This window comes from Capsicum annuum, chromosome 2 (genome assembly GCF_002878395.1).
Source record: "Capsicum annuum cultivar UCD-10X-F1 chromosome 2, UCD10Xv1.1, whole genome shotgun sequence".
Classification (NCBI taxonomy): domain Eukaryota; kingdom Viridiplantae; phylum Streptophyta; class Magnoliopsida; order Solanales; family Solanaceae; genus Capsicum; species Capsicum annuum.
In genome coordinates, this window is record NC_061112.1 from 151,909,214 (window position 1) to 151,922,631 (window position 13,418).

General features: G+C 33.8%; 2 protein-coding genes across 2 annotated transcripts; one reads left to right on the forward strand and one right to left on the reverse strand.

Moving 5' to 3' along the window:
* Nucleotides 1-551: 551 nt before the first annotated feature.
* Nucleotides 552-2,029, forward strand: LOC107860639 (peroxisome biogenesis protein 7). Its single transcript, NM_001324797.1, is given in 2 exon segments — nt 552-1,095; nt 1,623-2,029. Coding segments are annotated over 2 exon segments (951 nt in total).
* Nucleotides 2,030-7,933: 5,904 nt separating this feature from the next.
* Nucleotides 7,934-10,844, reverse strand: LOC107861476 (RNA exonuclease 4). Its single transcript, XM_016706811.2, has 7 exons — nt 10,721-10,844; nt 10,230-10,381; nt 9,999-10,129; nt 9,371-9,582; nt 8,890-9,096; nt 8,490-8,570; nt 7,934-8,400 (listed from the first exon to the last, which is right to left on the reverse strand). The coding sequence occupies exons 1-7, from the start codon at nt 10,756-10,758 to the stop codon at nt 8,157-8,159; spliced, it is 1,065 nt and encodes a 354-aa protein (XP_016562297.1). The 5' UTR covers nt 10,759-10,844; the 3' UTR covers nt 7,934-8,156.
* Nucleotides 10,845-13,418: the final 2,574 nt, after the last annotated feature.

Consider the following 13,418-nt stretch of genomic DNA (forward strand, 5'->3'; position numbering starts at 1 on the left):
TTAGGCCCATACATTTCGAGGGTCGCATCTTCATCAAATACTATGATGATTTTTTTGTTCGTGTGGAAACCAAGTAAGAAGAATTAAAAGTATTTAAAATTTTTATATTAATAAATAAAATTTTTATAATAATGTTCAACGTAATGTATTATAAATAAATGATTAATATTTTATGAATTAAAATTAGTATGTATTTTTATAAATAATAATATTATTAGAAATGCTTAAGAATATTACATTAAACAAAAAATAGTATGTGGAAATTAAAAAATAGCTTTAAATTATTAATAATACTTTAATGTGTAAAAATTAGAAAATAACTCTAAATTGTTGATAGTAATACTTTTCCTGTATGCATATTTTTAAGGGTTATATTGAGTCTAACGGGTAAAATAATTTTTTTTTTAAACTGTCTTAATCATCATTTAATAATTATCCACCACAGTCGATAATTTCCCCAAAAGGTTACATCGGGAAAACCAAGATATTACCACCAAACCACCGGGAAACCAAGGATATTACCCCCAAACCAGTGCGAATCACTGTGTGAGATGCCGGTTTTCAAAACTCCGTTTAACGGTTACTCCGTAAGATTCAGCCCCTTTCACGAAAGCCAACTTGCTGTCGCCACCGCGCAGAATTTTGGCATCCTTGGTAACGGTAGAGTTCACATTCTTCAGGTCAATCCAAACGGACCCATATCGGAACTAGCCGCTTTTGACACTGCTGATGGAATCTACGACGTTTGCTGGTCGGAAGCTCACGATTCCCTAGTAATTGCCGCAAGCGGCGATGGTTCTGTCAAACTCTACGACCTTTCTTTGCCACCCACCAATAACCCTATTCGTTCTTTTAAGGAACATACTCGGGAAGTTCACTCTGTAGACTATAATATGGTGAGAAAAGATTCCTTCTTATCAGCTTCTTGGGATGATACTGTCAAGCTATGGACGGTGGATAGAAATGCAAGTGTAAGGACCTTTAAGGAGCATGCTTATTGTGTGTATTCCGCTGCTTGGAATCCAAGACACGCTGATATCTTTGCATCTGCTTCTGGGGATTGTACTACTCGTATCTGGGATGTCCGCGAACCAGGTTAGTTCCAAACCATCTGATGTTTTGGTTCTTATAGCTTTTTAAGTATTTTTTTTTGGCTGGTCATAATGGTTAATTGAGCTGGCTTGACTAGGATTTTGATTCAAGTGATTGATTTGTTATTTGTTAAATTGGCTTGTTTTGCGAGACCAATTATCCTTAGTAAGTGTGGGAATATGTTGAATTATGTTACCTCATTGTTGAGGGGTACCTTTCCCCATTTTCCTGTCCCCTCCGTTCTAATATTTATAAATAAAAAAGATGGCGGGATATATTGTATCTTGAGAGTAATAATAATGACCACCATATTCATTAAAGTGATTTTGTTCTATAATTTGTAGAGAAGAAGTAGTTGTTACTTTAAGATCATAGTTTTGAGTGCTGAAGTTTGTAAGAAGTTGATGAGACTACACATTTTAATCATCAAAAGAATAAAGTTTTGTCACAACCAGTTGTGTTTCTGTGTGGATAAGTATTTAGTTTGAACTTTTTTAATGTCATCTCACTTAAATTCATGATTTGTGAAGGTTCTACCATGATTCTGCCTGCACACGAGTTTGAAATCCTTACATGTGATTGGAATAAGTATGATGATTGTATCATTGCAACCGCATCAGTTGATAAGTCAATTAAGGTTTGGGATGTTAGGAATTATAGAGTGCCAATAGCAGTGCTTAATGGGCATGGATATGCTGTGAGGAAAGTGAGGTTTTCACCTCATAGAGCGAGTGCTATGGTTTCTTGTTCATATGACATGACAGTTTGCATGTGGGATTACATGGTGGAAGATGCACTTATTGGGAGGTATGATCATCACACAGAGTTTGCTGTAGGAGTTGATATGAGCGTTCTCGTTGAAGGTCTATTGGCTAGTACAGGATGGGATGAACTTGTTTATGTTTGGCAACATGGAATGGACCCTAGAGCTGCTTGACTCAGGGAAGCCAAAACTTTTTTTTGGTGTTACTTTTATGTACTTTATTTTGAGAGAAGAAGTGATAAACATATCTTTTTTAGTCTCTTATGATGTCTTCTGTTGAAATTGTAAAATAATTTGAAGTTTCATTGTATTTAAGATTTTGGTAAACCTTGATGAATAACATTTACACCAAGCAACTTCGATGTTTCAGAAAACATGCACTATTCAACCCCTTTGGGTTCTGCATTGCCTTTTTGGAATGTCAGTTCCCTGAATTTCTTTAATATATTCAGAATTTTATGAGGGGTAGTTGGTGGGGTAAATGTTGAAAAGAAGGCAGTATACTTTTGATCGCAGTGGTATAGCTTGTTTCGTGAGATGGCATTTCTACTTAAATGTATTCATCCATACTTCAGTGGAAGATGCTTTCCTGATCAAGCACGTAAGACTCATTCTTGTTGTTCATGTGATCATGTTAATTCTTCTCAAATGCCTTGTTTACTTGTGGGATCATTAATGTCAGTGAACATGTCCTGGGTGCTGTATTGTATTCAACAATGCATTTTGAGGGAGATTGACAGCTAAATCTGCTCAATTACATTCTGAAGGGTGAAAGAATAAATAATTTCTGATATAAAGAGTGACTTTTAATTCAATTTTCAATTTTATGAGAAGTTGCATTGGACCATCCTGTTATGGTCTTGATCTATTTGTGATGATTCATGAGAGTGGTTTGAGGGCTTGCGATCAATAGATTCCGACATTTGAAGAATTATACTCCGTGAGCATGGACATGGTGTTGATTCCAGAAGAAGGATCATGCCAGAGTATTGCTTAATGATTAACCTCCTAGTTGGCATGTAGAAGTGTCCTGAAAATTATGAGATGCTTCTTTATAGATGGTAGTTAACCTTGTTCAATTAAGTTCACTGAAGTCCTCTTTAAACTCTTGTTTTAATCTGATTCTGAACTCTGTTTCCTGGTTAGATTATCACCACTGGTACAGACTTGCAGGTTGTGTCTGGTAAGAGCACCTATGAACCTTGGGAAGTTTCTCTGGTATAGGACATTGTACTATTACACTTGTGTCTGCTTGATACTGGGAATTAGTAAAGGTATTCATTTTCTTATGATTTAGAGAAGGGCGAAGAAACCAAACTATTATCACTTTGGTTATCTGTTTGCTGACTGTATAAACACAGGATCGGTTTACGAGCAAACTGGATCTGGTGCTGGGTAGAAAAAAGTTAAAAAGACCTCAATGATTAGGTATAATTCAAGCCTTAGACAGTTAGCTCATGTAGAGTGAGAAGGGTCCTTTGAGGATTTGGCAATGGTATTATGTATCTCTAAGTATCTTGTCTCCACAAGGTTTTGCTACTTGAATCAACATTCGCTATGTTCTTCATGCTTGCAGGGTCTTCTTTGAGTTGAAGTTTCCTTCGTGATGTTATCGCTCCAAAACAATTTCCATCATATGTACGATCTATCATATGCATATATATGAATTAGAGCCGTCAATATGGGTCAAACCCATTGGGTCGACTCGACTGGACCTGCCTTGTAATTTGATAGGGTTGGACTTAGATTTTTGCAGCTCATTTAAGAACTAGGAAATTACATGGTATAGCCAGCCCCCATAGTGGGTGGCTAAGCTTTGCTTTGTTGTCTCCCATAAGAGAAGTGTAAAATAAACAACTAGACAGGTACATATATGTATATGCTTATAAACTTAAAGCCACATAGTGATGAGAATGAAACTTTCTTACACATGGTATCTCTCATGGCTCCATCTTTTCCCTTCTTTTTCTCATATGAGACAACAGACTAAAAGATGGTATAAAAAAGTTTGAACGTATAAGATTCTTCAGACCTCAAAATTATGGGTCAATGGTCAAAGAGGAGAAAATTAAAGTGTATTGCATGCATGTGGATGCAGATGGTCATACAAATTTGATTTACATCATGATGAAAATGTTATCCCAGATAATTGTTATTAACATATTTGCTTGAGAGATAATTTAATGTATCTGTATCTTTCTTCGCTGTTATGTATGGTATGGTTTGTCAGTTCGCCATTCAAGATTATTGGCATAACTGTCCTTTTCTTCGTGCCCGCAATTCTACCTAATCTGTTTTTGGAGTTCTCACACAATAAAATGCAATAAGATGTAGTTTCCTGTGTTTTTGCCATCCCCACAGGACAAGATGGTGGCTATGGCAGGGGACCTGGTCAGGTAATTCAAATTCTCCTACTCCACTCTCAGTGCCATTAAGTCAGATTTGTGTCATCTGTCTTCTGCTTATCTTCAGATTGAGTTTGGTTTTGTGATGTCTTCATCTGCTTTTGGTGTGCAGTGTGCTGAGTTTCCACATTTCATTAATTAATCCATATTTCGGTTATCTTCCTTCAAAATCTGACAAGTCCAACACTCATGTTAGTTTCGTCCTCTGAAGATGATGATGGTTCATTTGAATTTGTAAAATTTGTTTACTTTAAAATAGAATTCTGTTAGAGGACGTATGATAATAAGATAATTCTATTAGAGGGAAATAGTCATATGAATTGATAAATTTGCATTTAACTATTCGCCTTGTTCCTCGTTCTTTTCTAATTTAGGTTGAAGCTCTTTTTCTGTTTCTTTTAGAGCCACAAATTTACAGTTACAAGCTCTCTTTAATCTTTATTCTGGCCAACAGTAGCAGTTGTGCTTCCTCGCATTAAGGTTCTTCATAGTAATATTTGTGTTATATTGCTTTGTTCAGATGCCCCATCTTGCAACTACTTATGCTGCAATCAGTTCACTCATAACTTTGGGTGGCCCTAAAGCTGTGTCATCAATTAATGGGTGCACAATCTATTCTATGCTCTTATTGGTGTCTTATCTATAGTTCACTCTTGTTGATATTGGTCCGATAATATTTCTCAGAGAAAAATTGTATACATTTTTGCTGCGAATGAAAGATACAAGTGGTGGCTTCAGGAACGATGTTTTCATATTTGCTTACCTAATTTGGTCAGCTCAAAAAATCACGCCTTCCCATTTATCTCATTCGTATTCTGCTGTATCTATCTCCTATTCCTGGTGCTGATTACCAGAAATTTATACGTTTTTTAAAATCGAGGTTCTTTCTATTTTTAAAGAATTTTTTTTTGTAATTTCATTTATCCATTTTAAAATTGTCATCTCTCCGTTGTTTGTTCTAATGTGCTTCCATTGGTACTGATTCTCCTGATTAATCTAATCTTCTAATGTTGTAATGTTTTCCATTCTTCTGAAGGGGAACTAGACGTGTGGATGAACTAGACTTCTGGAGGCCAGAGTTTGGTGCTTGCTTTTTCTTTGTTAGTTTCTGTATACCGCAATCTGGTAGCGATTGCCTAGATTTTACACATATATTTCTAAATTCAGACTTATTATGCTGTCTTAAATACTTGTATATATGATCTTTCTACTCTTTGAATCAACTCAAATGGAGCTTATTTTGGCATAATGAAGAGTGGGAGTGACTTGTAAATTGCTTCTTGAGGAATGGAACATCGTTGCTGTTATAACCGCAAATTGTGGAACTTGTTCCTTTTTAAGTTTATGCAGCAATTTCGATCGACTATATGGTTTTCAAACTTTGATAAGCTTTCATCTCAGCTGGCCATTAGCTCTCTCCTTTTGTTGTTTGTTTTCTGTTTATGAGTTAGCAGATATCCATTTCTCAAACTACTATAACATGTATATATACTATATAAAATGGGACAGACACTTCCACTGCTACGTGAACCATCCCTTCCTTTTTCGATTCTTCTTCTGTGTAAGTGACCGGGAGATTGTCCGGTTTGAATTATATGAGTTTCTATGGTCCTAAAGTTTCACTTGCAATACTTCAAAACTCAAGGGAATTTTTATGAAGTTCATGCGACTATTCTTTTAATTACGTTAAGTCTCAATTACATCGCAAATGTTGGCTGTATTCTACCCAAAAAATGACTTTGGTATATTTCACAGTGAAACAGGGCGCGGCGCTATATAATGACTATTTATTTCTGAGTAAATTTTCTTTGGGCTGTCATGTTTATAAAATATGTACATGTTGTGTAGATATTGTATATTTTATACTGATATACTTGTTCTACCTACCTATACATATAATATACACGCATATACACAACATCTAATGTATACTTGAGCCATTGTTTGTATACTACATGGCTGAATAGCTCTCTCTTTATTTTTCTACTGTGGGCTACAAAATTCAGCTGATATTCGATCTCTGTTGTTGAATGAGGTGCGTTTGGTGAGGCAGCAAAGATTTTCCTAAACAAACAATTCAATGAAAATATTTTACAACTATTTGGTTACATTGAAGAGTTTACCCATGAAAATGAAATTTATGTGACCAATTGATCACCTCTTCGCTGGGGCAAGTGCATTCTTAATAATGTTCGACCTAGGTTGTATGTTATACCAATATCATATACTGAAATAAAATTGATTTGGTTTGACTTTTCATTTTTAGATTTTGATTGGTGTGATTCCGTAACTCTGGTATTACTCCTTAAATTTATATTCTATCAATTAAATTTAGAACAGACTATTAAAACAACGTACTTGTGACTCATCAAACTTCAGATTTGATGTTAAATCAACAACAAGAAGAAGAAGAAACCAAAAGTAAACAATTTAACCAAAAAACGTTAATAATATTCTACTCTAAAATAAGAGTCGTTCCTTGCATGAAAATAAAAGCAAAAATGCTATCAGACAACATTATTCGAAGCCCAAGATAAATATAATTATTTTATTAAAATACCCCTATTAATTGATGTTCAGAGTAATGTGTTCCTGAAAATAGTTTAGAGAATAAACAATTACTGTTAAGAGTATAATAGAAAAAAGTCTTTTGTCTTTTCTTAATATGTCAAACGTAACAAGTAAAAATAGAAATTTAATCCGAAAAATAGTAACCAGTAAAAACGAACAGAGCGAGTACTTGTTACTCATACAGTAAATCATTCCCCAATCAATGCGGTACTTTTACCCACCCTAACATTTCCGAGATGGACCTGGCTCTAATACCATGTAAAGAATGAATCTTTGGTCTAGCTCAACTCCAAAAGCTAGCTAATAAGGGAAGGATTGCGCAAGTCCATACAAGCAAACTACCATACTATATATTCCCCGATTTTACCCACTCTAACATGTAGGTTATCCGGTCTAACATAAATGTACTATCCAGTGGCGGAGCCAGAATTTTCGCTAAGGGAGTTCATAAGTAAATATAAAAAATAATTGAAGGAGGTTAACATCTAATATGTATACAAAAAAATAATTTTAACTATGTACATATAACATGATTTTCCGTTGAAGGGGGTTCGGATGAACCCCTAACCATTGTGTAGGTCCGCCACTGGACTACTATCGTATCATTTGTACAGCAGACATATGCATTGACATTACCGCTGGAAGATTCATATAATTTACTCCATTTAACTTTGTATATATTAAGACATCAGATATGTAACATCATCCGATGCTGTGTTAAGCCAATTCCTTCTGTCGAGCTGATACATATATATATATATATATATATCCCATGATAATTTGCGTAATCATATTACGCAAAGAGTACTCGCTCAATTTAGCAACCAAGAAATAACGCGGCAAACCTTTAGACGACCTATCTAAGATTAGGAGGTTGGTGGTGAGGGTGACCGTTTCACTATCCCATGGAATGATACATGTACCAAATGCTCGTATGGGAAAGTTGACCTTAAGTCTAGAACTTAGGGAGTTTCTCGTCACACTCAGGGTTGGCGACACACATGCGCAGACCACGGGTAACAATTACAAGAATGGCGGGAAAGTTAATGTATCCGACGACATTCAAAGATGAATGTACATCCATAGGATATGGATAATCACATTTCGTCAAATATAGAAGTGATGATCGTTCTTATTTTATTTCAACCAGAATTAAATTTTACATTAGCAATAGTAGGCATACAAATATACTAAATTTTCTCCATGAATGATATCATTTGAATTCTCGGGTATATATCTCAACTAATATATAAGAATTCATGACACATCCAATATTGTTGCTTTATCTCCATCAATATTTTCCCATCATTTCGTCTACTATAATATTAATAATCTTGTGAGTCCAAACACCAACAATAATAATCAGACCTTGAGAAATCCAACAGCTGCTCTGGAGTCATCCTCTCAAGCTCATTTTGCCTCCATGATGCAAAGTTATTTTTATTTTGTGGATCATTAGCAAGAGGATAATTCTCTTTTTTGTGAAATTGTGATTTCATTCTCATGTAGAGTTTCATTGTGGCCACACAATCTTCATAGGGATCTTGTACTCCATTTTGAATATCATACCTACATAATTTTAATTCGTCCATTATATTTAAATTCTAAGACTTTCAACAAATTAAATAATTAATAAGGATAAAATTTAATGCAATTACCCAAGGTAAGCTTTGGTCAAGTACTTGAGGGAGTTGCTGAGTTTGCTTGTTTTCATTAGTGGTGGGTATTTTGCAGTATCCCTTCAGAACAAGAAAAATCTAACAAATGTTAGTATGTTCATCTATCGCAATTTAGCAGTAAAGTTATGAAATTATTTTTCTTACATTAAAGTCATAAAATTTTATCCACTATAACAATCACTTTGGTTGGTAATTTAGTGAACTTACAATGAGTAAAGTTTAGTTATTTTAATGTGAAAAAAAACTAGTTTTGTAACTTTATTATTATAGTGAATAAAGTTCATGATCATACATGAAATTAATTAATCTTGAAAACTACATATCTTACTTTTGGTTCTTAATTAGATTATATATATGATCCAAAAAATATTAAATATACCTCATCTTTATTGCAGGATACTCCATCTCTAAACATTTAAGATCATGATCCAAGCCATGACCAACAAGAATCCTAGACCTTCCACCTTTCGAACGAATTTGCCAAATAGGTTCTCCATTGCAAAGGAATTCTTGAATTTTTCTTGATACATTCCTTAATGGCATTGCATCCCTCAGATATTCTGGTCTTATGCCTGTCATTTCATACCTATAAACACATATATTTCATGTCAGAGTTAAATTTAATATACACCGTTAACATAAAAAAGTTTTTACACTATCACGTCATGGTCTCGTAAGACTTCACAACGAGCCATGAATAGACCCCCAAAAAAAGTGAACATGCTTTGATATCTTTATGGAAACTAACTTGTGAGATTTAAACTTGATCAGTTTTAATTTTATGTACTTGAAATGTAAAAAATATTGTGACTAATTAACATGTTATAATTATCAAGATTAAAATTTATTAGATGAATCACCTGTAGTTAGTGACTGGAAGGTTTGGTTTGATATATGAATGAAAGAGGATCCTTTCATGTTCATCAATGAGACAAACCCTTGCACAAAGATCCAAAGATCCATCACTGCCACCACCAACCATCTTACAGGCAAGGGCAATCACTCTCCCTCTGCTGTTATCAATTCTTAGTTCATCTTGAATTCCCAAATTAGCCATGCGATACAACAAACCCTGCAAATGTTTAATATATAACTTTAGTTTTTAAATGAAATAATCACATGCACAATTCGATATGGTATCAGAACTGACATAGATTTTTGGTACAAGTATTATTATCAAAAAGATTTTTCATGTGTTTGGCTCATGTAATAGAGTCGTCACGCCCGCATGTATGTGAAGGACATATAATGAATATTTGTTTTTAGTTGAATTCATGAATACAAAGGGCTGAATATCAACCGATCATGGCTGCAAGGTTGACGCTCTATCACTTACAATAAATAGTCCGTTGCATATTTAAGAAGGATTCTACCTACCACTCGAAGGAAAATATGTTAACTTTAATCACTTAAACTTTTAGATATGAGACAAACGCGAGGGACTTGAGTCTATCATATCATATCATAGTTAGAATTAATTTTACATACATTATTATTGGGACGCGATATGCAGGATTCTCTGTGAGCCCGTAGGGAACTCCGGCTGCCCAGGATTGTTAAACAAACATCACATCCTCGTTCCTTGAAAATTCTTTCACATTCTGCCTTTGGAAGTGGCCCTGCAGACCATCATATGAATTAATTGGGAGTACATTAATGACCAAATAAAAGTCTTTTATAACTTAAAAACTCAAAAATTAATTATTTCTTGGTACGTACCAATAAGGTGCTCCCTTAAAGATTCAAAAGAGCGGCAGTGCTTTTTGCAAACACCACACATGGGCTCATGAACTGAATGATAAGAGATTCTCATGTGTTCCACTAGATGCTCCTTTTTGTTGAACTGCCTATAGCAAGCTGCACACTTGTTCCTGCACCCCATCAATTGTACTTGTTCATGAACCCATTTAAAGAAATTAAAAAAAAAACACCATAACAATGGTAAAATTTTCAACAGTTGGAGTATCTTTTTGGGATAATAATTGTTCAGTAAAAATGTCCCCCCTTTGGTTTTCCTCACAATTCATGGACTCTTGTGGACGATGGTCTAATTAAAAATTCTTCTTTAGTAAATTGAGTGATATATGAGCAAACATTAGATCATAGTCTAATATTGCCAGGATTGTATTTGTACAGACTTGTAAAAATAAGGGACAAAATTATCTAAATGGGAGCTTTAAAAAAGGAACATTTGCGTAATAAATGAGTACCTGAGAGTCTCAGAAGAGTCATGATATCTATGATCCATAATAATAGAAAGAGAGTAGCAGTGGTAGATAATAATTAGTTTTGAGTTGCTAGAGAGAAGAGATAGCTGCTTAGTAGAATTGAGGAAGAAGGTGAGGGTCTCAACCTATTTATACAAATATTTGAAGATCAAATTCCTTAAAAGTACATCTTGAAGATTCATCATTAACACAGATGATAAAAATCATTACATCAAAAAACCCTGGCCCAAATTAGTGTATGTTTAAGATTACGAACCTATTTGTCTCATCCAGTAAGGTTATAGTTATATATGTTAAAAGGTTTTTGCCCTGATTTTCAGTTTTACTTTTTGTTAGAAGGAAAATAAAAGTTATCATAATTACTTTTACTTTTACTGAAAGAAAAAATATGATTCTTTTCTATATTTGACTAACCTCTTTCTTGGAGTAAAAGTTTTGGACATCTATAAATCTATAAATAGAAGAACCCCTTCTCATACCATAACACAATATCAACCACAATGTAGTCTTTTAAGATTTTCGTTTAGGGGGAGATTTTCTCTCTTATTAGTTTTATGTTTTTAATATTATGTTTATATGTAGGCCAATTGGCTAAATCATATAATAAAATTATGTTTTTAGTATTGTTTTTCGTTGTCATCTTATTTATCGTCTCATAGTTTGCAACTAATAGCTTCCGCATGATGCCTTCTCGATTTCGAACCCAACAAGTGGTATCAGAGCTTACGGTTCAATAGTCCAATGGTGTGGTGAGACGAGATTAAACAGGTTCAAAGCGGTTTCCAAATCAAGCTGCAACCAATTTGATAATAATGAAGATATATGTCCAAAAGCTATATGTGGACATAATTGTCAATCATATTTTCAACAATCCTGTTGTCACACATTTGAAAATAAAACTCACTTTTAACCCTGCAAAAGGGCTTCAATATTTTTAACCCGAAAAGGGCTAAAATATTTTTTAACCCCAAAAGCTCCATTTTTAAACATGCCAAACAACAGTGATATATGAAAAATATATACGAAGAACGAAGATCATGCACAAGAAGAAGGAGGATCAAGAATATTTTGAAGAAAATCAAGCCAAAAAGTGGAGATTTGTTAGGGTTTTTGCTCTGATTTTCTTACTATATTTAAGTTTTACTTTTTCTTAGAAGGAAATAAAAGTTACCATAGTTACTTTTACTTCCTAAAAGAAAAAATATAATTCTTTTCCATATTTGACTAACCTCATTCTTGGAGGAAAGGTTTTGGACATCTATAAATAGAAGACCCCTTCTCATACCATAACACAATAACATCCACACTGTAATCTTTTAAGATTTTCGTTTAGGGGGAGATTTTCTCTCTTATTAATTTTATGGTTTTAATATGAGGTTTTATATGTAGGCCAATTGGCCAAATCATATAATAAAATTATATTTTTAGTATTGTTTTTCATTGTCATCTTATTTATCGTCTCATAGTTTGCAACTAATAGTTTCCGCATAATGCCCTCTCGATTTCGAACCCAACAATATACTCCCCTCTTTTCATACTTTTCCAGTACTTTGCCCTCCTTTCAAAATAATACGGTACACTGCTTGATTTGATATAGTAGTATTTAAGAAAAAAAAGGATATTGAAATTTATGATCTAAAATAACTCTTAGATTTCTGTGTGGTTATACATTATTTGATTAAAGGTAAATGTGAAATATTAAAGTTAAATTATTTCTAATATCATAAGGTAGTATTTTTTTTTAGAGGGAATTGAAGAGTAAATAAAATACATATTTATCATAGTAACTAGTTTAGGTTTATGCGCCTTGCGCATGTATTTCATTTTAATGAATCTAAATATTACGCTAAATAAGATATTTATTTAAATAATAAAGATGAATATAATAATTAAATTTAATATCTCTTGAGTATGAAAAGATGGAGAGTTGAGAATTTATTTATTAAATCTAATCTTTATCAAAAATATTTTTAAAAGTCGATCGACATTCATCTACCATCTGTAAATTGTAGCAAAACAATACAATGATAGAGACATCAAAATAATACAATTAAATCTAATCTTTACACACAAAAATTTTCTCAAAGTCGTACGACACTCATCTATCACCTGTAAATAATACGATAATAGAGATATCAAAATAATACAACTAAACCTAACCTTTACATAAAAAAATTCCTCAAAGCAGACCAACATTTATCTATCACCTGTTGATACAAGAATAATCACGGAGATGAACTTATGAGAGTGCGCGTCGAATGCGAGACTCGGAGCGTGCAAGTGAAGTACAAAGGAACACCATATCACACACTAAAAATGGGCCATACACTACACTCCATAGGCACCTTTTGTCTTACCTTCATTAAGGGCTTTTGGGACATTTCACTTATGTTTGTAATAAGTCTATAAATAGAATAGTTTTAGGTCTTTAGTTCTTTAGTTTTAAAATGATATTGAACGACTATTCTCTAGAGAGAGAGTGAGTTGTAACCGAAACTAGGGCAAGAACAAGTGTGGTACTCACTTGTGTTGCAAAATTGGCTAGAAACGTGGTGCTTGAGTGGTGGATTCCCTCTTGTGTCTTCGTAGAAGTGTGGTGTTACTATTGTAAGTCTTAGGGGTCCTTTGATTTGAGATATCCTTGGGTTCTTTGGTCTTGTAATAGTGTATGTCTCACTAC